At 36.2% G+C, this 27,869-nt stretch overlaps 1 protein-coding gene across 8 annotated transcripts in view; it reads left to right on the forward strand.

Annotated features, from left to right (window-relative positions):
* Positions 1-478: 478 nt before the first annotated feature.
* The window catches only part of Trdmt1 (tRNA aspartic acid methyltransferase 1), a 63,307-nt gene continuing 35,916 nt past the window's right edge, over positions 479-27,869 (forward strand). For 2 of the 8 annotated variants that reach the window (XM_047521388.1, XM_047521389.1), the window contains exon 1: positions 11,301-11,418. In XM_047521388.1, coding sequence (XP_047377344.1) covers positions 11,355-11,418 — 64 coding nt within the window. In that variant the 5' untranslated portion in view covers positions 11,301-11,354. Of the gene's footprint in view, positions 499-11,300; positions 11,419-11,748; positions 11,905-19,099; positions 19,277-27,869 lie in introns of those variants that run through there. The other 6 variants (XM_047521390.1, XM_047521394.1, XM_047521395.1 and 3 more) reach the window with 5 other exon arrangements.

Here is a 27,869-nt window from a genome sequence, read left to right on the forward strand (position 1 = left end):
ATAGCTTTGTAATAGCCCCCCAAAGTCAAAGGGTTTTGGGGCAATAACACTGACTTTTCTCTAAAATCCATGGAAATAGAGTTACTTTTTTGTTCTTCTTGATAAAATATAGCACAATACCTAGTTGCTGGGTTACTACCTAAAACACAGGCCCCAAACTCAGCTGGGAAGAGCGGTTAGCAATTAAGTAAGGAAATGACTAGTGGGTTTGAAACCAAACACACTGCCTGGGTACTTCTTTGCATGGTAAGGCATCTATGTTACTTAGGCAACTTTTGTCACTAAGGAAGTAATTTTGGTGACTCATCTTCATACAGATTGACTTATTTCAAAATCTGGGTGTTCAGTAACTTTAACCTTATGCTTCTGTTTTCTCTTCTTTGGACTAAGTTAAAAAACCTACATTTGGATGCAATAAGTTTACTACTCAAAAGCATATCATTTATTGGCTGGCTCATAATTTGAAAGGTACTGGACTCCTGGTGATCAGAGTAAAAGGTCAGTAGTTCTTGCAATTTATTGATATGTTAATGGTAGAACTAAGTTTATTTTTCAGGCAGAAATGTGAGATAGAACATTTCTTAGCAATTATTTTGAATTGAATGTAACAGTGCCACTTAAAATACTAGTCACCCATTTGCTAATTAAAATGGAATACTGACGTATTTTATACTGTAACATAAAATGCCTTATTTTGCCCCCCAAATAAATGATCAATGGAATTGAAATTTCCTCTGATAGTTGTCTAGAAATGATAACTACAGAAATGAAGAAACCCTAAGGAAACTCCTTTGTCAATTCTCCAGATTTTCAGTCTATCAACTTGTCATTCCAATAGCATTTATTGATTGACTGTTGATATTTTTTCTGTAATAATAAACAGTAAAAAAAAAGTAGTCGAGGAGTTGTAGAAAAAGTCAGTCACATAAAAGAATTACAGGTCAAAAATATATTTGGAAAACTACATGGAAGAACTTACTATTGACAGATCAAGCAAACCAGAAACTGAGGATCTGAGTTAGATTTGGGGATTATTCTCTAAACTGCCTGGCTTGGGCTCCAGGTTTTTCTGGAGCCTCAGTGGTGCCAGCCCTCAGTGTGGTCAGAAAGACTCACCTGAATCACTGTTAGATCTTTTGCCCTGATTCCAGAAATCATGCCACAAATCTTGAAATTTAGACAGTGTTACTTTAGCTGTTTCCATTGTGTTTTCAATTTACTCCTCGTCTGTTTTTATTTTTGTGGCTGGAAAAGCTTGAAAAAGGCAATGAGTCATGGTAAACCTGAGGCCAAGGCACTGAGTACCATGTGTACAATGGATGCAGGGAACTTGGCATCTGACCCTCTTCTCAGAGTGTGGTACCCGGATGGGCATCACCTGAGAATTCATTAGAAACTCCAACACCCGGCCCCCACTGTAGAGCAACTGAGTCAGAATCTCCAGGAGCAAGTGAGGTCCAGCAACCTGTATTTTAACAAGAGGTGATTAAGAGACTCACTGTGCCAGTGAATCTTTAGTACATGTGGCCAGGCAGAGTATGAATAGTGTGGGGGTTGGAGAATGGGGGAAATTGTTGAGATGATAGAAAAGAACGCTTTGGCATTTTTGAATTCAGAAAAGAAAAAATGTCTTAAAAGCCTGGAATTCAATATGAAGGACTAAGTGCTTGCACGAATCTTTGCTTTCTTAGAGAGGGACAATCCAGATGACTAGGATATTATGAAATATATTGGCTTCGTTCTGAAACTGTAGAATAATCTCTTTAGTGAGTAAACGCATGCCTTTCCTTATTAGGACATAAATTCAACTCAGGTTTATAAAATCCTATAGGATTCTTTTATTCTGTTGACTTGGCTGACTCATTTGTCTCTGGAGACCCATTTCATACATCTGAAAACCATATGCGTTGCTGCTCTCCATGAATTATCTCATCTGTGTGAAGGAAGAGAATTTTGAAGCATTTTGATTACTGAGAAATGCAAAGCATAAAGATCAAGAATGATTAATATAAACACTAATGATAAAGAAGTGTGTAGAATTTGATATAAAAATTAGTTGCTTATTTTAATTTCTCTTTGATATATGTGCCCTTTGGTGCTGACTCAGTCATATGTTAGTTATTTGATTTTAAACAAATTCAATTTTTAGGTGTTTTTAACCTTCGTTTCTTCATTAAAAGCATCATGTTGATAATGTGTATTTACAGGATTATCGTGTAAATAAAGTTAGTTAAGTATGAAAATGTAGTTTTTAAAAATCAAAGTAACCATTTTTGGTTACTGGGTTGAGTAAGCTTCATGATTGTTGACATGATTACATCACCTGGGAGTGTAGAATAAGTATGCACATCAGCAGATTTTAAGAGTACAAAAAATAGGTATATGTTTATTTGTCTTCTAATGCTCCATTGAAGGAATGTTTCCATTTTCTCATGAAATAGAGAAAATACACACTTTTTTTTTTTTTTTTTAAAGAAAGCAAGCCTGGTTGTTTGTAGCCTTTGGAAGACTACATTTCATTTTTTCTTTCAGGGAAAATGGGGGACTAATGGGGTTAAGTTTTCAGCAAAAACAGTAGACACATAAAAGGCATACAGATCACACTAGATAAAATTATGATGTGCTAAAAAAAAACTATCACAAAACAATGTAAAAGGGAAAACTGAATATATGGAGAAAAGTTCAGTTTAAAACTTCACTTTACATCATATATGAAGATAAATTTAAAAAAATAAGAATTTGGCTTATTTTAAAAAGACAACAAAAATCAAATGATTATTCAGTCAGAAACATTATTACTTCATCAGAAAAGGATGCATAGCACAAGTAATTGACAAAATACACGTGACAATAATTAATCCTCAATACTAATCAGTAATGGTAAATAAAAATGATACACTGTTTTGACTCACAAGGTGACAGCAGCCGATCATGAGAGTATATCGGGTGAGCATTCTCTGGCACTGCTGATGGGATTTGGGCTCTGGTCTTTCTGGAAACAAGTTTGAAGAACTTAGGTTATCATTATAAGCATTTTACCCAGGAACCCCACTTGTAGACTCTATCTGATGAAAATATTAGGAGCTTTCCATGTTAAACCTGTGTAATTTGTTTTATCCCTCATCATTCTTTTTAAAATTCAGAAATACTCTGTATTCTTTTTAAAATTTAAAAAAAAAATAACATTTAAAAATCATATGTTTCTTTGGTATGTCTAATGAAATACAGAACTGATAATGACAAAATACTAGATGAAGAGGATCATATATGTAAAATGGATGTGCAGTAATGTTCTGAGTTGGGTAAAAGATAATTAGGAAAATATTAAAGGGAGAAACATCAAAATGTGGGCCATGGGTATTTAGTGTAGTTTTAATTTTCATTGTTATATGTTTCTCCATTTTCTAAATTATGTGTTATTGGTAAATATTTTATTATTAGCAAAAGTGAGAAATAATGGTCAGAAGACTCTTACAGTTGAATTTGGCTCCCAATATTCTCAGCTCTATATTATTATTATTTTACTGCTTACGAGGACTCTCTCACTTCTGGTAATATTAAAAATTTTTTTTCCAAATAGTAATGTCTTGCCTTATGAGGAACAAATAATATCATTCAACTGCAATGCTAAGTTTTGGATTTTAAAACTATGAACTGTAAGGATTTATACATAATGGTCTTTGTTGCATTTTTTTCCACCCTACTCTAGAATGTAGTCCTAAAATGAAAGGAATAAAAAAGGATGTGACATGTGGATTCCTGACATTCTTTCTTAACCAGAATCTTTCTTAACTCTGAATGTGAAATTCTTCCTTAAAATGTTTGCCAACTCTTTTTTATTATTTGATGACTTATAGGCTTTTAAAAAAAGAACTGGTGCTTCTTCTTTTGTTTATACATGTGATTATGTGATTTGCAAATAAATCCGTTAACCTGGAGATATGAAGTTTTTCTTTTTTCTTTCTTCATAAAAAACCTGAATATTAAAAAAACCCTCTGAATATTCAAAAAGAAAAGCTGATAGGTCTAAAACTGATTAATAAACATTTTAATCATTTATAATTCCTTAAAACTTAAAAGTCTATATTGTCTTATTATTGATACCACCCTACTGGTAAAATGTACTTTTGCCATCAGTTGAAATATAGCCTATTTTAGTCAGCCAGTATTTTTTGAGAGACTAAACATAGAACAAGTCCCTTTGGGGAATTTAGATATTTTAGCTTACCACTAGTTACCTTAGATGGAAATGAAACACTTATGGTCTGTCTGCAGGAACAATTTAACTCTGTAAAATAAGGGTTGATAGATTCTGCATTTCAGTATGAAGGGAGAGTTTGGGGAATAGGTGTGTCTGTATTAGACTCTCATAACTGACTTTGAAAGCTAATAAGGTAACTTAATAGTTTAGAATAAGAAGAGTTAATTTTTTTCCCTTAAGTAGAGTGAATAGATTAAGTGCAATTCCAGGGAAAGATTAGTATATTTTAGCTATTTTAATCATGATTGTATCACATGTAGATGGTTGTAAGTGATACTCTTGTATAACTAATCTAGTCCTAAATAATCAGGGCAAAATAAAAAAAAAATCTTGTATGTATGTCATTTATCTTTGGGTTCTAGTTTATCATTCTGATGAAGTAGCAATGAAAGAACAGACTATGAAGAATAAGGGAGTTCATGGAGTTTGAATATTTCCTTTTCTTGATATTGATAGTTCTAGATTGTATATTTTGGTTACCTCCAGCAGTTCTGAATGCTCAGGTGAATTACTAGAGAAAAGGAGCAAAGTAACACCAGCTTGCCTGCATTCCCAGCATCGGCCATGTTTTCCCCCTGGAAGAATGAAGGCTGTGATAGAAAAAAGTGAGGAGAGACATCTTGTTGGGTATTATAGAAACTGATCTCATGTTAATATACTCCTTTTGAAAGTATTCTAAAATTTCCTCTATTAGGAAAGAATGGGTTATATCTTATGACAAAATTACTCAGAAAATTGAAAGTAAAGAGTATCATTTTAGGCTTATTATTGATCCTACCTATCAATCCATATCTATGAATTACATATGAATACATATATATGTACATATATATATATACACACATGTATAAATTGAATACAAGCGGCTATCTTTTTAGCAAATATTGGCTATTTTGTAGGAGAATTGAAAATATTAGAAGCAGGAAGCAAGATTCAGATGAATCCATCTGATTCTAGGGGCCATGTTCCTTGCACTGTACCAAGCTGTCTTTACTAGAGTGGTTGGCAGAAGAGCTATTACACATGCTACTAATTAGTCTGTGGGGCTGTTCCTCTTTTACTAAGCAATGTTAACCTTTTTCATCTGACCTTTATAACATGCATTGCCATGTTGGCTTGCGTTTGCTGCCATGTTGGCTTGGGTTTGCTTCATAGATCTCAAAAGTTGCCCTCAGTTCTCAGGTCAGTCTGTTCTCAGGAAGCAATATAATCTCCATCCTAGAGCTACTTTAGATTCCTGGTTTTGCTTCTGGGTCAAGGAGCCCAGCAGGCCTGGGTCCACTGAGCCTATTCAGCGTATTTTGTATTATGTTATGGCCTACTCAGCCATGGAAACCCTTTGAAGGGGACCGAGTCAGACTTCTTCCACCCAGCTGTGACACCAGGCAAAATATATCTGGATCTCCATGCTTTCAACTTTAAAACAGGTTGCATGAAATCAGTGATTTTATGATATAGGCCTTTTGGGGAGGAAGCATAGGAGTAGATGGGAACTAGGAGGTGATCTGGCCTTCTACCAGGGTCCCCCTACCATCGATGCTTCAACAACAGAGCACATAGGATGTGTGTGCACAGGACCTTGCACTTGTTCTATGTCTCCATTTCTTTTGACCCTGATTCTAACTGAGGTTGTGTTTGAACAAAAGTTTGGGGAAAAATGTTTGGAAAACACTGGATCAAATAGTTCTTAAGGTTACTCTCAGAGAAAGGAGCTTATGAAAGCAATTTTAAAGAGAGACTCCCACTATCTTTAATTTGACTAAAATATAATCTTTAAGATAGCTGAAAAACAGTTTTGAATTAGAAATTTCAAAAATAACATCAAAGAGCAAAATCACAGCAAGGTATCAGGCAAGCTACATGGTTTTTATGTGTTTCAGTAGAAATTAAAATTAAATTTCCTCTTGTTTCTGTTAAAAGCATTTTTTTTCTTCTGGGGTAAGTATAGGATAACATTGTTCACAGCTGGAGGTCACTAGGATATTCTTTTTCAATAGAAATGTACTGCTCTTTGAAGACACCAGAAAGTTCATTTTCCATCTGTTCTTTTTCTCTTGAAAGTTTATCATTGTCACTGACAGAACACATCTGCTCTTTCCTGTTTCTTTTCTGTTGTGACAGTTGATCAGAAAGGTAACTAGATGCTAGTTAAAGGGAAGGAATGTTTTGATGCAAATTTGCTTTATTTGAGTTCCTTTTATTCCATATTTTATAGGGTCTTATTTTAAATTAGTGTTCGATATGAACTATTAAGTGGTTCGTGCACATCTTGACACACTTCCTTTATGGAAGGCCTATCCTTAAAGATTGTAACTTGGAGACAATCATTTGGAGTGGATTTGCCCAAAAGAACACTCTGTGGAAATACTCTGCATTAAGCAATAGGGTAGCCACTAGCCATGTATGACTGCTGAGCACTTGAATGTACCCAGTGTGACTGCTGAACTAAATTTTTTGTTAATTAAATTAAGTCATCAGATGTGGCTAGTGGTTCTTCTATTGTCAAGGTTAACTCTAGAGAATCAATGAAAATTTTATGATCAACAATTTATGAAATTAGTAAAATAGTCCTATGCTTAGGAAATAGAAGACATTCCCCACCTTACCCCCATTTTAAAAAACTATTGACAATTTTACGGTCTGAAACAGATGTTTTACTGTTAAAATCTTTGATTGAATATTTCTTCAGTGCCTGGTACATAAGAGTCAATAAATGACTATACTATTAATAGGTTTCCTCCACCTCCACTCTAGGTCTGCTCAACCTCAATCAGTAAGACATATAGCAATGTCTTACTATATGTGCTTCTGCCTGTCTTCTGATTTCCTGTATTTTCACACTCAGCATTCTGTCAGCAATGTCTGTGGCTATCAGATTTCCAGTCTTTCCTCCACCCTGGTCCAAGCCCAATCTACTCCTGAACAACCACAACGAGACCCACCTTTTCCTAGAGCCCTTAGTCTGTAGCTAACTGACCACTCTACCTTGTTCAGGGCCCAGTGTTCAGTTTTGGTTCCTAAACTAAGCATCACCAAACTGGAGTGTAACTGACATGAGAGATTGGATTCGTGTCACATCACAGTTGAAGGGATTACTTAGAGGTTGTCAATTAGTCCTCCCTTATCCTTAGGAGATATGCTCTATGACCCCCAGTGGATGCCTAAAACCATGGGCTGTATTGAATCCTATGTATACTGTATTTTTTCAGTATATACACACCTATAATAAAGTTAAATATATCAATTAAGTAAGATTAATAACAATAAATAATAAAATAGAATGATTATAATATGCTGTAATAAAATTGTCAGCATCACTCTTTTTGTGCTTTGGGGCTGTAGTGAAGTAAAATAAAGATTACTGAATACAAACATGGCAATATCTCAAGAGTCTATCTGATAATCAAGATATCAAGGGCAGGTAGTATATCAAACATGGATATTCCCAACAAAGGAATCGTGTCCAGGGCACGATTGAAAGGGACTGCACAAGATTTCATAGAATAATGCATAATTTAAAATATTGGTTTTTGAGTTTTTCATTTAATATTTTTGGACCCCAGTTAACTGGAGTTAAATGAAACTGCAAAAAGTGAAACAGCGGATAAAGAGGGGTTACTGTTTATAGATACTATTTAATAATCATACAGCTAATTACATTTTGGGAGTCACCAGGCAAAGTGATTTGATCCTCATTTAATCTTTCCAGCAAGTACAGATCCTAATATTTGTATATTTTAGAGGTATGCTTAGGCTCAGAGAGGTTAAATGACTTTCCCCAAGTCACATTGGTAGGAAGTAGAGACCTGTGATTTGTATCTACACTCTGGCACCTGAGCTTGTGTTTTTAGCTATAACATAATTCATGATAAAATAGAGTTTTAAAAGTCGGTACAGGGGGCAAATCTAAAAGCAATTGAATTTAGGGAATATAAAGAATGGTTTTCTAATAATTCAAGATCTTCACCACCAAACTGCTCACTCTGTGTAGTACCAAGTGCCCTCATTAACTGCTTGAATGCCTGGATTTAATGCTGGAGATCAGGGACATGGTAGAAAGTATTCTTAAATACATGGGAGCTCATGAGTGGCAGATGAGCTCTGGGGACCTTTCCAATTCAAATTTCTTCTGACTATAATTTCCTCTCTTGAGGACATTTATTGCCAATTTATTCCATACGATGAGCTTTCATTTCCATTACATTCATAAAGATGATTTTTTTTTTTTTTTTTTTGTAAAACCAAAATGGAATTTGTTCATTACCAACATTGGCAGAAGCAGGGTATTCTCTCACTGTAGATGAGCCTGTAGAGGAATCCAACTCACATTTCACTGAGGAATAAAGAATGACCCGGATCATGGAAACCCTAAGGTGATTGCCAAAAGTATTTTAAGCAGATCTGTTTAATTTTGTTAGATAATAATGACAGGCAGGAGAGGAAGAAGGAAATGATGCTGGATTCCAAGTTACGGGAGGATCCGTTCCATAACTGGGAGTGCTATTATTTTAATATTCCCTTTGGTATTGTAAAGTGCTCTTAATGAGCTCTGATACAACTTACAAATGAAGTGCTCTGAATGAGTTCTGATATGCCTTATATATTCCTTCATTTTCTAGGGATTCACTAACATTTTGATTTCTTAAAAAATGCATTTTCTGTTTTAAGAGAAAATATAGTGAATATACTAAAATCTAAGTTTTGATAGTTGTTTATATTTTCAAAAATGTGTTGTTTCTTTTACTAGAATATAAGCAATATTGGACATGTTGTTGAGGATAACTTTATGGGAAACTATGGAATTAGAGGGCTTTTTTTCCCTCCCCTATGAACATTCTAGATTCAGTCTGGGAAAAAAAATTGTGAGTATATGTACTCTTTTCCCCCTGTATTTGTTCATCTTACTTTCCTTCTCAGCTACTCCCTATTGTGCCAACCCCCGTGGTTCTCTTTCTAAATCACACAATTTGTACCAAAGATTAGAAGAGAGTGCATGGAATCCAAGGGGTCCTAACATGTACAGATGCTTCCACGGAGGTAGTTGTGAGTTATGATAATGTGGAAATTTTTTATTCTTGAAAAATTATAACATATGAAGAACTTTAGAGAGTAAATTATCACAAAAAGAGATGATGTGGCTCCTAGGAGCCAAAAATTGGTCAAGAAGGAACTGAAAGGATTTAGTGTTAGGAAGTGGGGGGGGGAGATCTGTGTTTTCAGCAAATAAGGGAGAATGAGAAAACTGAAATGAGTTCAGGTGTCTAACTGGGACTCTAAAAGGAAGGTTCTACTTGAAGTGTAAGAAGGTTAGGAGATGTCTAGGCAAGGTAAAGCATATAAGCAAGGAAAGAAGCAGAGAAGTGAAGTGAAGGGTATATCTGGGGAATGCTGATCAGCTTAGTTTACAACTGAGTTCAAGAAAGGAAGAAATCAAAGAGAGAAAAGTAAGTTCTAAGCTACAATGTGAAGACCCTTAAGTATCAACGTTAACAGTTAAATAATTAGCCTGTGCAGGACTTTCTTTTAGGAGGTTGGTATTTTTCATCAACTCTGCCACATATGTATGTACTGCTCTCTCCTACAGGTGAACACACTTCATTGTACATTTTGATTTATAGTACTAACGCTGAACAAATTCTATCTAGGTTTATTTAATATATTGTTTGTTGACTATATATAAAGCTCTGGGATTATGGATCCTCCCTTTATACTTTATGTGCTGGTAATTGTTTATGGTACTAATATCATATAATAAATATCAGAAAAATTTTTTTCATGCATTATGTGTGTTATTGTGCATATATATGTATGAATTAGTTTAAAACTACATTTGTTTAAGGTAGATAAAAAAATCTTTCTAGATATTTAATTTGAACAGGTACTTACCATGGGCTCAAAAAGAATTTATTGTTTTAAATACTAAGCCACCATGGAATCTTGAACCTGCAACACCCTCAGCACTCATTTCTCCTTCTTCCTTCCCCTTTATTTTACAGATAAGCCAATACCACTTATCTCAAATTCACAACCAGTTACTGGCAATGCCAAGGCTAAATTTCAGTTCTCCAGTATCTTTCTACCATAGAAATTCTTATCTGACCTAAGTGACCAATAAAAGCAAAACATTTAAAGGCTAATATACATTTGCAATTTAAAAAGTTAATTTCATAGATCATATCAAAATTGTTCAGTTTTTTTTTTTAACATTACATTAGTAGGCATGCAAAGTTTCTAACAAATCATTTTTATAACACAAGTAGTACCCCTAAATTTATCTTAACAAAGTTAACCTGTGACTGTATTGAGAACAAATAGAAGGGTATTCTTTTCTCTTTCCTGGCTACTTATCTTAGTTTATAATCAAGTCTCTAACCATCTGGTCATTGGACCATCCTGGAGAGTCAAGGCCCTAGTTCCTGGAATCTCACAGTCCTGAGTGATATTAAGAACAATGTATCCTATGTGGGGTTGTTTCTCAAGCTGAAATATAATTAAAGCTATTAATGACTACGATAAGCATTCTTGGGGTTATTGTCACACACGGTGTTCTGCTTCTAATTCTGGAACCTTCTCTAGAGAAGACGCTGATCTGATTTATCTGCATTATTCCAGCGGGCAGCCACAGCCACTGAGTAGGTGGTACTGCTCAAGATTAGTAGGAGTAATGTTTGGACACTTCAGACTTCCAAGGGGCTGAAAAATAGACCGCCCCAAAGTGATTTTTTTCTGGATTCTAATCAGTGTTGATTCACTTTGAAGAGAAGGCAGATTTCACTCTTCTACTGAGCTCGGGGTTTCTTTCCCACTCAAGGCCACCGAAAACAAATCAAGGAAGACTGAGCGTCAATCAGGCTCTGGAATGGCTGCTATTCACTTGGAGGCCTTAGAGTTTTCCGTGCTTTGTTCCCGCTCCTGATCTCTAACAAGAATCCAGGACCCGCGCTGCCTTGTGAAGTCCTGCCCAGCGACTGCGTGGGGGGAACTGAAAAACCGCGGAACCAGAGGCAGAAGGAGCGGTGGGGGTGGCGGGAGCAGGAGCGGAGGGACCGGTAGGCCTAGCTCCAAGGCTGCGGAGGCGGGGGCGGTTGGAGGAATGGAGCCCTTGCGGGTCCTGGAGCTGTACAGCGGCATTGGTGGCATGCACCACGCACTGAGAGGTGAGAAAGGGCGGAATGCTTTCTCGAGTCAGTCTAGGGCGCTTGTCTGGGCCCCGGCGCCAGGGAGGGGCGGAGCGGCAAGGCGCTAGGGGCGGAGACGGAGTTGCGGCGGCGCTCGGTTGCCCAGGAAACCGCGGGGTGCGTCGCCCCCGACAGCCCCGCTCGGCGCCGACTCCCTGCTCCCGGCCCCTCGGTGGTCGCCAGAGCGGGCTTGGCGCCTCCAAGGGCCCAAGATTGTGAGGCTGTCTTTGCTGGGCTATTAAGTCAAAATAAAATGGAACCGACCAAGGTCGGGGGAGGGGCGAGCCCTTTGCCTAGTGCCAGCCCCACTTCTACACGTGCTGTGGCCGGGAAACGTGGAGCCTTGGTTTTTTTATCTTGGGGGAAGTCCGAGCAGGGGCCGGAGGAGAGGGTGCCGAGCAGGATGTTAGCTAGCTACAGGTCAAGGTAGAAGCGCACTAACTAGGACTGTGGGGAGACAACCTGGTGAGTGTGTGGAATCTTCTACAGATCTACATGTAGATGCCAGAGATCTGAGTTCAGAGTAGAGTTCACAGTTTGTTGCACTGGGTTCCTTTTTAAATGTTTTTTTTTTTTTTTTTTTTTTTTTTTTTTTTTTTTTTGTGCTGGGGATCGAACTCCGGGGAGCCTTGTGCCTGCAAGGCCAGCACTCTACCAACTGAGCTATCTCCCCAGCCCCTTTAAATGTTTTCGAACCCGTTTCCTGTTTTTGAAACCATTCTTTCACTGAGGAATTGTGAGGATTAAAGATAAAATGTTTCAAGTGCTTATTAGTGTGGGATACATTGTAGCCTCTTAAATTGTTGTTATTCTACTTAACTCTTTCATGTTCAGTTTTTTTAGTTTCTTGGGTGCTAGATTTACTTTTGGTAATATTCACCTTAAAAATTTCAAGTGAGTGCCTATTTTGTGGTAGGTACTAAGCGGGCACTGGGATGTGGAGTGACAAACTGAACCTGCATGTTTATTTTTATATTTATTTTTTGCGGTGCTGGAAATTGAAACCAGGGCCTCATGCAATGCATGTTTTTTCTTACTTTACTAAGACAACCACAAAACTGAAATTTCCCTGCTTCCCTTTTCAGTATCAAAGGTAATGACACACTTTAAAATATTGACAATATCTAATGGATTGAGAATATTAAAATTTTCTGAGATGTTGAGTTTTTAAAATACTTTATTTTTTAAATATCTTTTTTAGTTGTAGATGGACACAATATCTTTTATTCATTTATTTTTATGTGGTGCTGAGAATGGAACCCAGTGCCTCACACATTCTAGGCACTCTACCACTGAGCCACAACTGCAGTCTTGATATTGAATTTTGACTCTAGACTTACCTCGGATTTTCCCACTCCATCTTCTTTTCATCTGTCATATCTTAGTGACTATGTTGTGTCTTCAGAGAGGCCTACCGTCCCCCATGCCCTGTGATTCAAAGTAGCTTTCCTGCCCTCCCTAGGGCTCTGCTCTCCTGGCCTTTGGTTTGAGGTCTACATATGAAGGATATGGTCTCAATCTTGTTTATGCAAATGTTTTCCCTGCATTTGTTTGTCTTCCAATGTTCATTTATTTGATGTACCAAAGTTTAAATTTATCTGTAATAAAATAGTGCTCCCTTCCAAATGGTTTATAATAATGAAAGTTACAGCAATGGCAGCTAACTTTTAACTTTTATTAATGACCTTAAAATGTCAGGACCTGGTCTAAGTGTAATAAGCTAGTTAGTGGTAAAACCAGTATTTTAACCTACCTTTCTCTTTTAATCATGCTATGTTGCCATTTGTTTTGATTAGATCCTCTAACTTTGTTCCACACTTCAAATAATAGTGAAAAGCAGCAAAATGGGAATAATATTGAGCAATAGTTTTGACTGATTTCTAGGTAGTGTTTATAATGAATTTTTTGACTGTCGTATATATAATGCAAAATATATCATAAATATTTTTAAATGTACTATTAAGTGATGTAAAGTGACTCACAGTGTTGTCAACCATTACCAATATCAGTTACCAAAACTTTTTCATCATCCCAAACAAGCTGAATGATATTCCATTCTGTGTATATAGTTTTGTTTATCCATTCATCTGTTGATGGACACTTGTGTTGTTTCAGTCTGTTAACTATTGTAATTAATGCTGCTTGGAATATTGGCGTATAAGTATCCTTTTGAATCCTTAGTTTCAATTTTTTTGGGTTATATGCCTAGGAATAGAATTACTGAATCATGTATTCTTCTTAGTCCTTTTGAGGAACCACCAGATTTTTCCATAGCAGCTGCACAATTTTACATTCCCACCAATTCATGAGGGTTCCATTTTATCCTCACATCCATATGTTTTTATTCTTTTAAAATAATAGCCATCATAATGCATATGCATTGATATCCCATTGTGATTTTGATTTGTATTTTCTCAATAACTAAAAATGCTAAAGATCTTTTCATGTGCTTATTGGTAATTTGTATATCTTCTTTTGGGAAATATCTTCTAAAGTCCTTGGCTCATGTTGTATTTTTTTTTTTTTTTTTTTTTTTTTTTTTTTTTTTTTTTTAGTTGTAGGAGTTCTTTATGTATTCCAGATACTAATTCCTTTCAAATATATAATTTTCATTTTTTCTCATGTTACTGAATTTTAATAATTAGAGTGTGTTTAATTAACAACACTGATAGATTTCCTGCTAATCCAATGAACATTTTAATAACTCAGTAAAATTTTCAGCCTTATTAGTGTATGCAAAATGCTGTTGTTGTTGTGGTAGTCACTATAGTGCTTTTGTATTTTCTAAATTTCATTTTACTTGGTTGTATATCTGCCTGCCCATGTATTTACATGTTCACATCCTGTGCTGTTCCTGTGTAGCCTGTAACACAATACCATACTGTGAAAGGTTCTCCTTAGATTACTATCAAGTTTATTATTGAATAATCATCTACCATTATTTTTATAAAACCATAGTTGGCTTAACCCAAATTATCATCATCATTATTTTATATTGTAGTTGCAAACCACAGAATTCACTTTCTAGTTAACATAAGCAGGATAACATAATTAAAGGATACTGGGAAGCTCAGAACCTACAGGACCCTCAACAAATAGGATCCCCAGGAGCACTGGTCAAACCACACTTTTTTGCCCTAGTAAAGCTCTCTACTGACATCACAGCTTGCATCAGCAATGCTGGGGATTGGATGCCATAAGTGCCACTGAAGTTTTGTCCTGAGAGGTGGATATTTCCGCTATCTTCTTCACCAAAAAGACAGATTTTCTCATTTACTTCCTCACATCGCTACTTTCAAATTGAGCTCTTATAGGAGTGCAAGTGGTTTGTGGGTACTAGATCCCTTTGCCACACAAAGGAAGCTGGGAAAGTGAATTCTGACATCTGTTTTGAGAAGCAAGGACCCATGTGGGGAAAGTTTTTCAAACATAGGAAACATAGGCAAAGATTCTAGAGTGCCACAAGCATAACACATCTACTACAGTCTTCTACACATACTACTCCTCTGTAGGGGTACTTAGTATACTTGTAGATTTCCTTCCTTCCTTCCTTCCTTCCTTCCCTCCTTCCCTCCCTCCCTCCCTTTTTTCTTCCTTCCTTCCTTTATTTTGTACCAGGGATTAAACCCAGGGATTCTTAACCACTGAGTCACATCCCCAGCCCTTTTAATTAATTAATTAATTAATTTTATTATTATTATTTTTGTGTGTGGTGCTGGGGATTGAACCCAGGACCTTGTGCTTGTGAGGCAAGCACTCTACCAACTGAGCTATATCCCCAGCTCCCCAGCCCTTTTAAATATTTTATTTACACACAGGGTCTCACTCATTTGCTTAGGCTCTTGCTAAGTTGCTGAGGCTGACTTTGAACATGTTATCCTCCTGCCTCAGCTTCCCAAGATGCTGGGATTACAGGCATGAGCCACCATGCCTGGCCATTCTTCAATATTATTTATTACCAGTATTACCTATAAAATTTTGGTTAATGAGCTGGGTGTGGTGGTACAGCCTGTAATGCAAACGCTCAGGAGGCTGAATCAGGAGGATCACAAGTTTGAGGCCAGCCTTGACAACTTAGTGAAACCCTGTCCCAAAATAAAATAATAAAAGGGTATGGAGATGTAGCTCAGTGATAAAGCACCCCTGGGTTCAATCCTCAGTATGGAAAAAAAAAAGTAAACAATTTTTGGCTAATGAAAATCATTCATTTGAAAATATCTCTTTATAGAAAACGGTGGAAGAAGTAGTATCATAGAGTATATATATATCAGTGGAGACTGCAAGGACACCTGTGAATATAAGCAAATAAGATTCTATGATTTTCTCATTTTAAAGTTAATAGCAGGAGAACAGCAAGATACAGTTTAAGGTGGCTAATAAAGGCAAACTTTGGCTATATAATCAAGCATTGGGTACAGACAGTCTTAAACACAAAAAAGTTCAGCTCCACCAAATAATTTCTGAAGATTTTCCATGGTATTTGTTTTGAGTTTTAGCCATGTAATACTTAACCATCTTTAGTAAACATTGCTAAGCCTTAATATTTTATGATAAAGTACTAAGTCTCTTACTTGTCACTCATTAGTTGCTAAATTTTCCAAATCTCTTTTTTCTTTGTTTCTCAATGACTTGTATGTCAACTGGAGACACCATCAACCACTTTGTGATCAGGTATATTTATAAGTGATTCAGGCAAGTGTATTATCATGAAGTGTTTTTCTGTGTAGATCTGTATGTCACCTAGCGATATTTTTGGAACATCATTTGTTAAGGGACTGGAGTTTGAACTGCTTGATTTGAAATTATATTTGCCTTTGAGATTGTAATTTTTTTCTTTTTATGCCTATTTTCCCATTGTTGCTGTTATATTACTTGTCCAATTTAAAGTGAAGCAAAATGTAACTGGCCCATTTAAAAATATTTATCATTTATAGTTCACAAATCCAGTTACTCCCTCAGTGCTGATGAAGAGATAACAACATTTAAGTTTTTTTAGGACCTATCTAGTGTTGGGTTTTTTAGGTGTCTCAATAACTAGTGTCCCTCTTTATGGTTATGAACAAATTGAGAAATAAGAGCAAGGCAAATAGGAAATACAAATATCTATTACTAATAATTGTTGAATTAGAGGATGTAGCTTAGCAACCAAATGGGTCAGCTAATATCGAACCAGAGAACTAAGCAGCACTGGGCACAACTGGAGGGTCCAGTCAGAGCCCATGTTTCCTATGGATAGCTTATCCCCAAGAGTCAAGCATGCCAAATTCTCACATTAGCCAATTAGGGAAGTCACTCCCTCCATGGAAGAGGAAGCAAAGAATGGGATGAGGGAGGAGTTTAAAATGAATGAAAATCTTTTATTTGTGTAGAGGGAGCTCTACTCCCACATATATTTACTTTCTCTTTGCCAAATGCTTCTAGAAATCCTTCAGGTGTTATGGTTTCTACTTAGCAAATTCTATCATTCTTTTTAGTATCTAATCCTTCAATGATCTATGATAGTCATTTTATAGTGCCAAATAATTTGAAAAAGAATTTTTATACGGTATTTATGTAAGATAGTTTGTGACAGAGGGTGTTTAGTCTCCCAGCTTAAGAGCACAGTTCTGTAGTCAGAAGGCCTTGGTTGAAAGCTCTACGTGTCGCTTACTAGCTGTCTCACATCATACAGTTTCTTCTTCTAAAAAAGTGGGAGCATAATAATACCCATCTCAAGCGAGAGTTATGTGATTATAAATTAATTTTTTAGAAAGCACTGGAATAGTGCTTAGAATGTAGTGAGTACTCAATATGGTAAAGTTATAGAAAGTTGCTGTATATTATTAAAAATTGCCTCTAGAGAGCCTACAGAATGGGAGAAAATTTTTACCACATAAACACTTCAGATAGAGCACTAATCTCCAGGATATATAAAGAACACAAAAAAATTAACATCAAAAAAACCCAAATAACCCAATCAATAAATGGTCTAAGGAACTGAGCAGATACTTCATAGAAGTACAACCGATCAACAAATATATGAAAAAAGGTTCAACGTCTCTAGCAATTAGAGAAATACATATCAAAACTACTCTAAGATTCCATCTCACTCCAGTCAGAATGGCAGTTATCAAGAATACAAGTAATAATAAGTGTTGGCGAGGATGTGGGGAAAAAGGTACACTCGTTTATTTCTGGTAGGGCTGTGGATTGGTGCAACCACTCTGGAAAGCAGTGTGGAGATTCCTCAGAAAACTTGGAATGGAACCTCCATTTGACCCAATTATCCCACTCCTCAGTTTTTACCCAAAGGACTAAAAATCAGCATACTACAGTGATGCAACCTCATAGATATTTATAGCAGCTCAATTCACATTAGCTAAACTATGGAACCAACCTAGATGCCCTTCAACAAATGAATGGATAAAGAAAATGTAGTGCTTATACACAGTGGAATATTACTCAATCTCAAAGAAGAATGAAATTATGGCATTTGTAGGTAAAAGAATAGAGCTAGAGAATATCATGCTAAGCAAATAAATCAATCTTCCTAAAACAAAGGCCAAATGTTTTCTCTGATACATGGATGCTAATTCACAATGTGGGGGGGAGCGCATCTAGGGAAGAATAGAGGTACTTTGGATTAGGCAGAGGGGAGTGAAGGGAGGGGAGGGGGTATGGGGGTAGGAAGGATAGTAGAATGGATCAGACATTATTACCCTATGTCCACATATGATTATATGACTGATGTGATTCTACGTTATGTTCAACCAGAAGAATAAGAAGTTATACTCCATTTATATATGATATGTCAAAATGCATTCTACTGTCCTGAATAACTAATTAAAACAAATTAAAAAATGCCTCTAGAAGAAATTGATTGTTTATTATTTTATATTGTTAAAGAGTGTTCAGGCTCAATTTGAATTACATGGGAATAGATTGGTCATGGAAAGAATTACTTATAACCCTAAAAGATGATATGAAATGAATGTGAACAGGTAAAAGAGACAGCAGTGAAGAGAGCAGACTGTTCTGTTTTTCCCTCTAGATTCTCTAGAAACTTACTTCTCCACTATGTGACAGATGTCGCCTATGTCAACTTCCTGTGTATTTCCCTGGCTTCCCTCCCAGAGCTTTCTGAATTACTCCATATGTTTTTCTGAGTGATAAAAATCATGCCATTATTTAGGAATTGGAAAGATCTGCTACACAGTAGTCGTGTGAATCTTGGGAAGTTATTTAACCTCTCTGAGCCTAAGTACCTTATCTGTGAGATGGATATGTGTTGTAGGAGTTAAATAAAATATAATATAAGTACTAGCAAATGTTAGTTCTTTTTTTCTACATTGTTTTGTGACTGGCTTCATTTTTAGGTTTCTTCACTGATAAAATTAGGATAATAATCCTAACTTTATATGGTTGTTAGGAGGATTTAGTGAAGCACAGTGTGCTTAAAGTTCAGTACACATTAGTTCCTGGTATACAGTATGGAGTAATACATACTGATGTCACTTAGAGAATTTTCATTTTCATATGCTTAGAGTTTGTAAGTTATTATAACTTGCTCCTGTTGCCATTAATATAATATTTTTATTGCTTTGTAAGAGCTCTTTGTATATCAATTTCCCATTCTTCTTTTAACTTATTTTACTTTATCTGTTTGTTATTTTTCCTTCAGTTTTGTTAGTTTTTCAGGTATGCCTTTTAAGGATGATTGGGAGTTTTCCAGATACTCAAGAAGGCAAGGGTATGCCACACAGAAGGAACAGACTCATAGAGACATGAGTAAGCATGGACTGTGTGGCAATGTATAAGTCCTGAGATGCTGTCACACTATATGTGTGCAACTTATGTTGTAAGTAAGAAATGTTAAGAAAGTAGAAGGCAAAACTTAAGAGGTGCCAAATTACATAATGCAATTTACAACCTGATAGTAAAAGCACTTACATTTTTATCCTGTAGGTCCAGTTAGTTAATGAAGGATAGTGAACCTCATAGTTATGTATTAGAAATTTTTACCCTATGGCCATAAGGGAGTATGAATTAGAAGAAGGGTGGTTAGTCAGAAGATTATTGTTGATAGATGATGAATTTTGCATTTAGACAGAATTGAAAATTAGAGAAGGCTTTTATTTAGAGGATGAATAGGAACTAAAAAGCTGTAAAACGTGTTATTTGGATGTTAAATGTGCATATTTCTTGTGTGATTTGTTTGATGATGTATTTGCAGGTCATAGTGGGAGAGATGGGGAGAAATGATGGGTTTTGTTTTGGGGTTACAAAGTTTGAACTCTCCGTGAGACCCATGGAAATATCAAGTAGGCTCCACTTATGCATTTTGGACAGGGAGAAATAATTTGTTTATACATAGTGTTAGAGATAGACACTGAGGACCTACCAGATGGAGCAGTGAGGACAGCGGCATTTCATGTGTAGGTAGAAAGAGCCCTTGAGGAGGGACACTGAGCTGGAAAGGTTAGAGTGAGGTAGAGGGCCTAAGAACTTTGTGCTATGAAAGTAAAGGATGGAGCATTTCAAACAGAGGGGACTGGATCATGCAAACCAAATGAAGCAAGGATCAAAATGAGTTTAGATTAGTTGCCATTTCCTAGCTGCTGTCCTATGCAGCAGTCTTCTGAGAGCCTGTAATCAGTGTGCCTTGATGGTCAAATAAGTTTATAAACTCTTCACATCTTTCCTTGAGACATTTTCAGGATACATTAAATGTCTTCAAGGTGTTGAGAAGCCCTCGTGTAAAAACACTTTTTGTTTTTAAACAGCACCCTCCGTGTGTATTTTAGCATGACCTCCCCTCCTTTTTTAAGTGTGGGGGAGTGGGGCAGACTCATTAGCATCTAGAAAATAGTGTTCTGTAGTACCTGTGTCAGGAAGTGTCTGATAGACAACAAGAGGGCATTGATGGGGTTGAGAGGAGGTGCCAGGACTGCATACATTGACTAACAAGTGTTTTGATTCTGCTCACATCTTGGACTAACTTTGAAGATTTTTGTAGTTTTTCTGTTAGGCAAGATTCATTGTTATTCCCACACTCTCTTTTCTCTAAAGGTATCCAAAAATTGAATTCTGGTCTCTGTCCTATCTTTAAAACTTCCTCACAACTGTAGCCATCCTTGTCCCAGTAACAGGCATCTCCATTTCTTCTAGTTGTGCACACCTAAGCCTTGGAATTATCCTTGGTTTTCCTTTTTCATTCACATCAGCAAATTCTATAGACTCTATTTTCAAACTATATTTATAATTCTGTTGTTTCTCTCCATTTTCACCTTTGCCACATGGTCCATAATCTCTCTCTTATTTAGTCAGATTTAATTTATGTACCACTCCAGATTTGTTCGGCCCCACCGCCTCCTGGGCCCTGGGCTGCTTGTTCAGTGTCACACCCTGGCTAATGCCACTGTTGTCTTGTCTAATGCTGTGAGGGGTTGAGGGCCTGGCCCTGTCTCTCAGAATGTTCAGCCTGTCCCTGGTATCTGGACCCAAATGAAGTGCAGGTGTGGGATCTGGATGCTCCAGGTGCCTTCTGGAGGGAATAGATAACACAACCTGAACAGGTAGGAAAAGGTGTGGGAGGTTAGGGCGTGAAGGGTGATAGTCATGCAATGGGTGGCTTGACAGTGGAGAGATGGAATGAGATAGAAACCAGCAGATAGGTCCCTCTTCTTTCCTCCCCTGCAGTGTTCTTGTTCAAATACATATGGAAATACGGAAAGTGCTGCTTTAGATCCAACAGTGTCTCTGTATAGGACTTCTCATTACTCCTCCCAATAGCTGTGGGGTGTGATGACCCCATACAGTCTGGCCCTGCCAAGTCCCTGTAGCACTTGGTGGATTTCCTTGTGAAGCTGTGCCCAGTTTAGTAATGGAGTGCCTTAAGTCCCTACAGCATTTGGTGGATTTCCTTGTGAAGCTGTGCCCAGTTTAGGAATGGAGTGCCTTCTGTTTGTTTATCTTCTTTCCCTGCCTCTCTATCCTTGCTCTTGCTTCTTTGGAGTTTCACCTCCCAGATAAAGCATCTATCACTAAGCTTTGCTTGAGCTTCTTTTTCTAGGAACATGGACAAAGGATTATTGCAATAACCTTTTTACAGATCTCCTTGCTTCTGCTCTGTCACTTCAACTGTATTTTCAATAAAGTAGTTAGGGTGATCTTTTAAAATATGTCACATAGGTTGTTTTTTCTGCTTAAAACTCCTGAGCCATTTCTGATATCACCCAATAGATGTCAGAGTCCTGCACGAGGCTCCTAGGCCTACATAGGCTAGGGCCTCTCCATCTCTCAGACCACATCTCCTGTAGCCAGATTCCTGGCATCCTAGCTCTGACTCCTACAAAACCAGCATGCTTCCCCCTTTGGGCTTTTGCAGTGTCTTTCTTCTGTCCTAGAAAGTTTTTCTCCCAGATACCTGCCAGACAGTGCCCTTGTTTCCTTCAGTTTGCTGTTAAAGACTTCACCATGTCTTCTCATGAGACTTTTCAGGATCAAGTGATTCCTGGTCAAGAAACAAAAGCAAAATTGTCCCATTCCCCAATGGAGTCCGTTGAAAACTGCTGATAAAATCATGCACAATTCTAAGAGGAGATATTGTAGGAGAACCAAGCTGGATCTATAAGGAATTACATATGAGATGGCACATCTTTATGCTGTATCAAGGTCAGGATCACCATACCTTGTCAAACTGAAAATGTCATCGCTCTGTGGACAATTGGGCATATTTAACTGGGAATCTGATCTTTCTTCAGCTATGACTCTTTCGGTTCCAAATCAAAACAAAGTTTTTGAACCCCTTCTTTGTCCCATAGTGTCTGATTTACTCTCACCTCTCTTTTCCTTTCTTCCCTCCATAGGATTTATAATTATTAGGTATATTATATACTTATTCATTTGTAATCTGTCTCTTTCTCCTAAAATATAGGCTCCATGAGAGGCTAGAATTTGTATAGAACATTATGTATATATATATATTAATATATATATTAATATATATATTGAGTAAATGAATGAACAAATGAAAAAGCAAATGGGTCATATTTGCTGTGAAACATATATATATATATATATATATATATCTTCAAATCTTTCATCTATATATATATTATATATAGCTTCAAGTAGATGGTCTACTGTGATAATGTAAAGATTAAATATTATCTGAATCACGAAGGACTTCTGTATGGATGGTTTTATGTGAAGTTTTAATACTTAGTAGAGATTTTCCTGTGATATGATAGAACATAAAATATTCTCAAAGTCTTGATTCATAAAGACAAATTTAAAAGTTTATTTTTTAGAGGGTACCTTACAATTATAAGTGTTAGATGTCATTATATTTAAGTCTTTTTATAATGACAAAGCAATATAATAGGAGCTTGTGGAGCTCACAAAAAGCTAATGGGTATTTGTGGTTGGTTTAAAATTTCCAGTGACAACAACATACATAAACTCAAAAAGGGCTTGTTCTCAGGTAACTTCAACTGAAGAGAAATTTGTGTGCCCTTGAGCTATACTATAGCTATACTATGTTAGATAACTTTAAAAGTGGCTCTATTGATGATAAAGACCCTACATTCAAAGATGTGTAAGAAAAGTAGAATCAAATTGTTTTGTAAACACTATTTCTAAATGAACATACACAGTATTATTTAAAATGTTTATATAACAAAATTTTAATTATATTTCATGAAGCCATTTGACTATTTCTGCTATATCCTTAAAAATTTTATGTAATAAAAATGGCCATACCTCTAACTTTGGATATTCTCACGGAGGGAATGGGGAGTTGATGTCTGTATGGACACATACTCTGTGTGTGTGTGTGTGTGTGTGTGTGTGTGTCTGTGTCTGGTCTGTATAATGTGTATGTGTTTGAACACAGAAAAAGTCCTGAAAGGATACAAATTGTACTGTTATGCATACAAAAACCATGTATGCTCTCCCCTGCCTTCCTGCACCCCTTCCTATTTTTTATTTTTCTCTTTAGTACTTATTACTGCCTTTATACTATATATTGTACTGATTTATCTTTCTAATTAACTACCTTCTCTTCTAAAATATAAGCTCCAAGCATGTAGGGTTATTTTGTTTGTTTTGTTCTATTTTGTTCACTGTTTTATCTTTGGTGCCTAGAACAGTGCCTGGCATATAGTGGATGCCCCCTAAATTTTGTTGAATGAGTAAGTGGCAGTGTATGAACACTGTAAAGATTCTTGAAGATGTTGCCAAATTTTTAAAAGGACATACTAGTTTATATTCAGTAGTGTCTATGTGTAACCATAAGATGTTTACGTAGTATTTTAAACTATGTAATTTACTATGTGAAAATATTCTTAATTTTTTATCATTAGTGAAGTTGAAATTTAAAGTTTTTCATTATTTGCATTTATTATTTTGCAACTATATCAGTAATACCTTTGTTGAAAAGCCTGAACATACTGAAAACATTTTAGCACATAATTATGGAGTAGCTTGTGTGTCAGTTATTATATTGTGCAGCAGGGATGCAGCATCATCTTTTCCTCTAGAAATTTTGTTCTATGGGGAAGTAATGATGCTACACAAAAAGAGAATACATTTTAAGAAAAAGTCACCCATTATACTAATGCAGTGATAGAAAATAGCGAGGGTTTTGATTGTATCATTTAAATCTTTATTTTAATGTGTTTATGAAATTTAAAATAAAGCTTTCTTTTTTTTAACTTAGGATATTTTATTTTTCCTCATCATTAAGTATGTTTGTAAACTTGGTTGGTAATGGTTGTGTGATGATGTTCCATTTTATGGGAGTTCTATACTTGTTCTCAGTAATCACCTATTTTTGGAACTTATGATTATTTATAATTTTTTTACTATTGTAAATAAAATAGCATCATTGATTCTATATGTTTAATCTTGTCTTCCCATCTCTAATTTTTGTCCTAAGTAATAACTCGTATTGCTGCTATAACAACCTCAAACTTGGTAGCTTAAAGCAATACAAATTTCTTACCTTACAGTTCTGGAGATCAGAAGTCTTAAAATCAGGGTGTTAGGCAGGATTGTGCTCCTCTTCGGGGTTTAGGACAGACTCCATTTCCTTGGCTTTTCTAGCTTCTAGAGACTGCCTACATCACTTGACTTGTGACCCCTTTTCCTATCTTCAAAGCCAGAAGTGTAGCATCTTCAAATCTTTCTGTCAGACTTCTGCTTCCCTCATTGCATCCCCTCCTCTGATTCTGACCTACCACTGTCCTGATTTCTTGGACCCATCTGCATAATCAATGCTGGATAGTCTCCTCATCTCAAGATGCTTATCTTACGCACACCTGCAAAGTCCTATTGCCATATACAATAACATGTTTCACAGGCTTCAGTGATTAGTATGTGAACATCTTTGGGGGACCATTATTTTGTGTTGGGACTAATGACACGTTAACTAACTCAGGCTGACTCCTTACTCCCTGGGGAGTGAGCAAGATCAAGGCCTCAAAGGCGGTTTCAATAGTTAATGACGATGAATCGGACCACCGTCAGGGATTGGTTAACAACAGTTCCGCGAACGTGATCAGCTCGTGCTTGCCATATAGTCCTATGGGACTCTCGCCTGCATGAACTCCCCTGCCTTGCTAACCTTTAAGCTGATTGGTACCCGCCTAGCCCCCACCCTACATAAAAGCTGTGTGATTTCCTCAATAAACGAGTTCCTGCTGTGACGGGTCTCCCTGACACGCGTCTAATTGTCCTCCGCCAGGAGGACTGGGAGCAGGCGGTCAGTGGCCCTACCTATCCTGGTCTGACCTTGTTGGGGAGTGTCCCCTTCCCTTGTCAGTGGTTGAGAAGAGCAAGGGGGCTTAAGACCCCGACAATTTGCTCATCATATCTGAGGATATGTGCTGATAATACAAAGTAACTTGAAAGACCTTAGATGCATACTGCCAACTATTCACTGAAGTATTCAATCTTCATTGATGCTCACATCTGTGGTGAGAGTTTGTATCACCTGTGGTCATTTCTTGTATTTTTAAAAGGTTTTTGCACTTTTGATGATGATAATAACAAATATTTATCAAGTATTACTATCATCAGACATTAATTTAAACATTTTATAGATTTTAACTCATTTAACCCTCAGAAAACCCAGTGCCGTATACTTTTCTATCCCTCTCTTACCAGTGAAGATGCTGAACCTTAGGAGTCTAAACAACTTGGCTAAGTCACAGAACTGGAAATGATAGAGCTAGAATGGAAATACAGAGAAAAAGATATCCATACCATAAATCTTCCTCAGAGTGTGTGAATACGCACACACAAAAATAAAATAGATCCAAAGGTATGCCAAAGAAAACCTTGATGCAAATAAAATAATAATATCTAATATTGATACTATGTGGCTTAGTGAGAACAGATTCATAGAACTATACAGTTAGTAGGAGACTTGGAAAAGGGGAAATGAAGAAGAAAGACTTTGACGTGCAAGGTCTTCTAACCTATACTTTCTGGCCTAGCATAAAATTCTAAAATTAGCTTTTTTTTTTTTAAGAGTTACTTGTAGCAGACACTACACCCATAGTAAATAACTACGTCAATAATTATGAAAAGTATGAGCTATCAAGGAGCATTAACTATAAAGCAAAGAGGGCTCCGAATAGCAAGGCAAAATTAAAGAGGATTTTCGTAGGTTAATTTTGTGGCTTTCTATGAGTTATAATTACATTTTTTAACAAATCATATTTTAAAATTTGCAGTTAACTAGGTACAGAGTAGTTAACAATGCTAATGTCACTTCTCATTTTTCATTGAGTTTTCTCTGAATATTTCAGATATTTATCATTTTATAAATTATAAGACAGCATCAGTAGAGAACTTTAGAAACATTTTATAGTGATGGAACATTTATGAATGATCATTCACTCAGCAGATTTATGTAAAATACATTCAGAATCTTTGTTGTTCAAATCTGCACTTGGCTGCATCACATGTATTTGTATTATTTAACTATTTAAATAGCTGCCATCCTTTGAATTCTATAAATATATAAATAGGTAGCTTTCAACATTACATTTTTGACTGTATGTTACTCACTTGCTGATCTCTAAGAGACTACTACAAAGTAATTTGATTCTTATTTTTTTCTTTTGACTTATGAGGAGTTGGTGGGATAAAATAATACAATGAGTTATAATTATTTATTGATGCGCATGTATGTGTGCCTGTGTGTATGTGCATTGCACAACTGGCACGATTTTAGAATGTATACAAACCTTTCTTGTCTGTTTTGATACTTATTTTGATACTTTGTTATTTCTCAGGGTCATAACCGTGAGACATATTGAATTCTTTTGTTCCAAGATAAAAAGAGTTCTTTGTACTGATCATAAAATAGTATATCCTTGTTATTTAAAAAATCATATAATCTGAAAGAGTTGAAAAAAAAAAAAGTTACTGCCCCCTCCAAATTTTATCACTGATAACTGATAACTTCTGTCAAATTTTGCTTTTTTTTTTTCTGTCTTAATGTGCGTACATCATATACACATACATTTTACAAAACTTGGATCATTATCCACAGGATATTCTATAACTTGCTTTATGTTAGTATGGGTCTCATTATTTTGTGTCAGTAAATATGTTTTTAACATGTCTGTTCTCATACATACATGTAATCTTATATTTTTACATACTTGTCCAAATGTTTTATTAGTGTGCATTTTCAGATGTGGAATAGCCAGATTTAATAACCATAAGACTTAATAAGACCGTATACCTGAAAATATTATGTGATTCTTAAAAGACACTCATGGTACCGTTTATGTTGCTGCTTTAGTATCTGTGTATAGTAATAGGTAATTGGATGGACCCATAGTGAAGTTTTTGCTGCCAAAATTGAAGATTCCTGCCCTTCTTACCTCAATTTACAACACTTGGGAAGCATTGATCAAGAGAAGTGCTTCTATTTTGCAGATATATAGTTAATTGCTTATTCACAAGGCTTTTTCATTTATGTTGCTCTGCTTGCCAAGCTGGAATTCAAAATGTATTTTCAGTTAGAAGCAAATGATATATCAGTGTGTTTTCACTTGAATGCTATTAGAACTATGTTTTTTTTTAAGGTTACAAAACTTAGGCTAAACTGGTTTATGAAATCGTTGTAAATATGTATTATTTAATGACCAAGTTCAAATGTAGACTTGGTTTGGTGTAGAGCTTGAGCAGAGGCTCAAATCATGTAGTCAGGAATTAGTTTCTTTATCTCAGTGTTGTTCCACTGGATTGGATATTTAAAAAAAATTTTTTTTTTAGTTGTTGATGGAACAACAGAAGCCAGTACCTCACACATGTGAGGCAAGCCCTCTGCCACTGAGCCATGACCTCGCCCTGGATTGGGTACTTTTTTATTCATGCTTTCTGCTTACTGCCTCACGATGAGTGTGGTTGCCTCTGAACCTATATCCTTC

The sequence above is a fragment of the Sciurus carolinensis genome, chromosome 12, assembly GCF_902686445.1.
Source record: "Sciurus carolinensis chromosome 12, mSciCar1.2, whole genome shotgun sequence".
NCBI classification, from domain to species: Eukaryota; Metazoa; Chordata; class Mammalia; order Rodentia; family Sciuridae; genus Sciurus; species Sciurus carolinensis.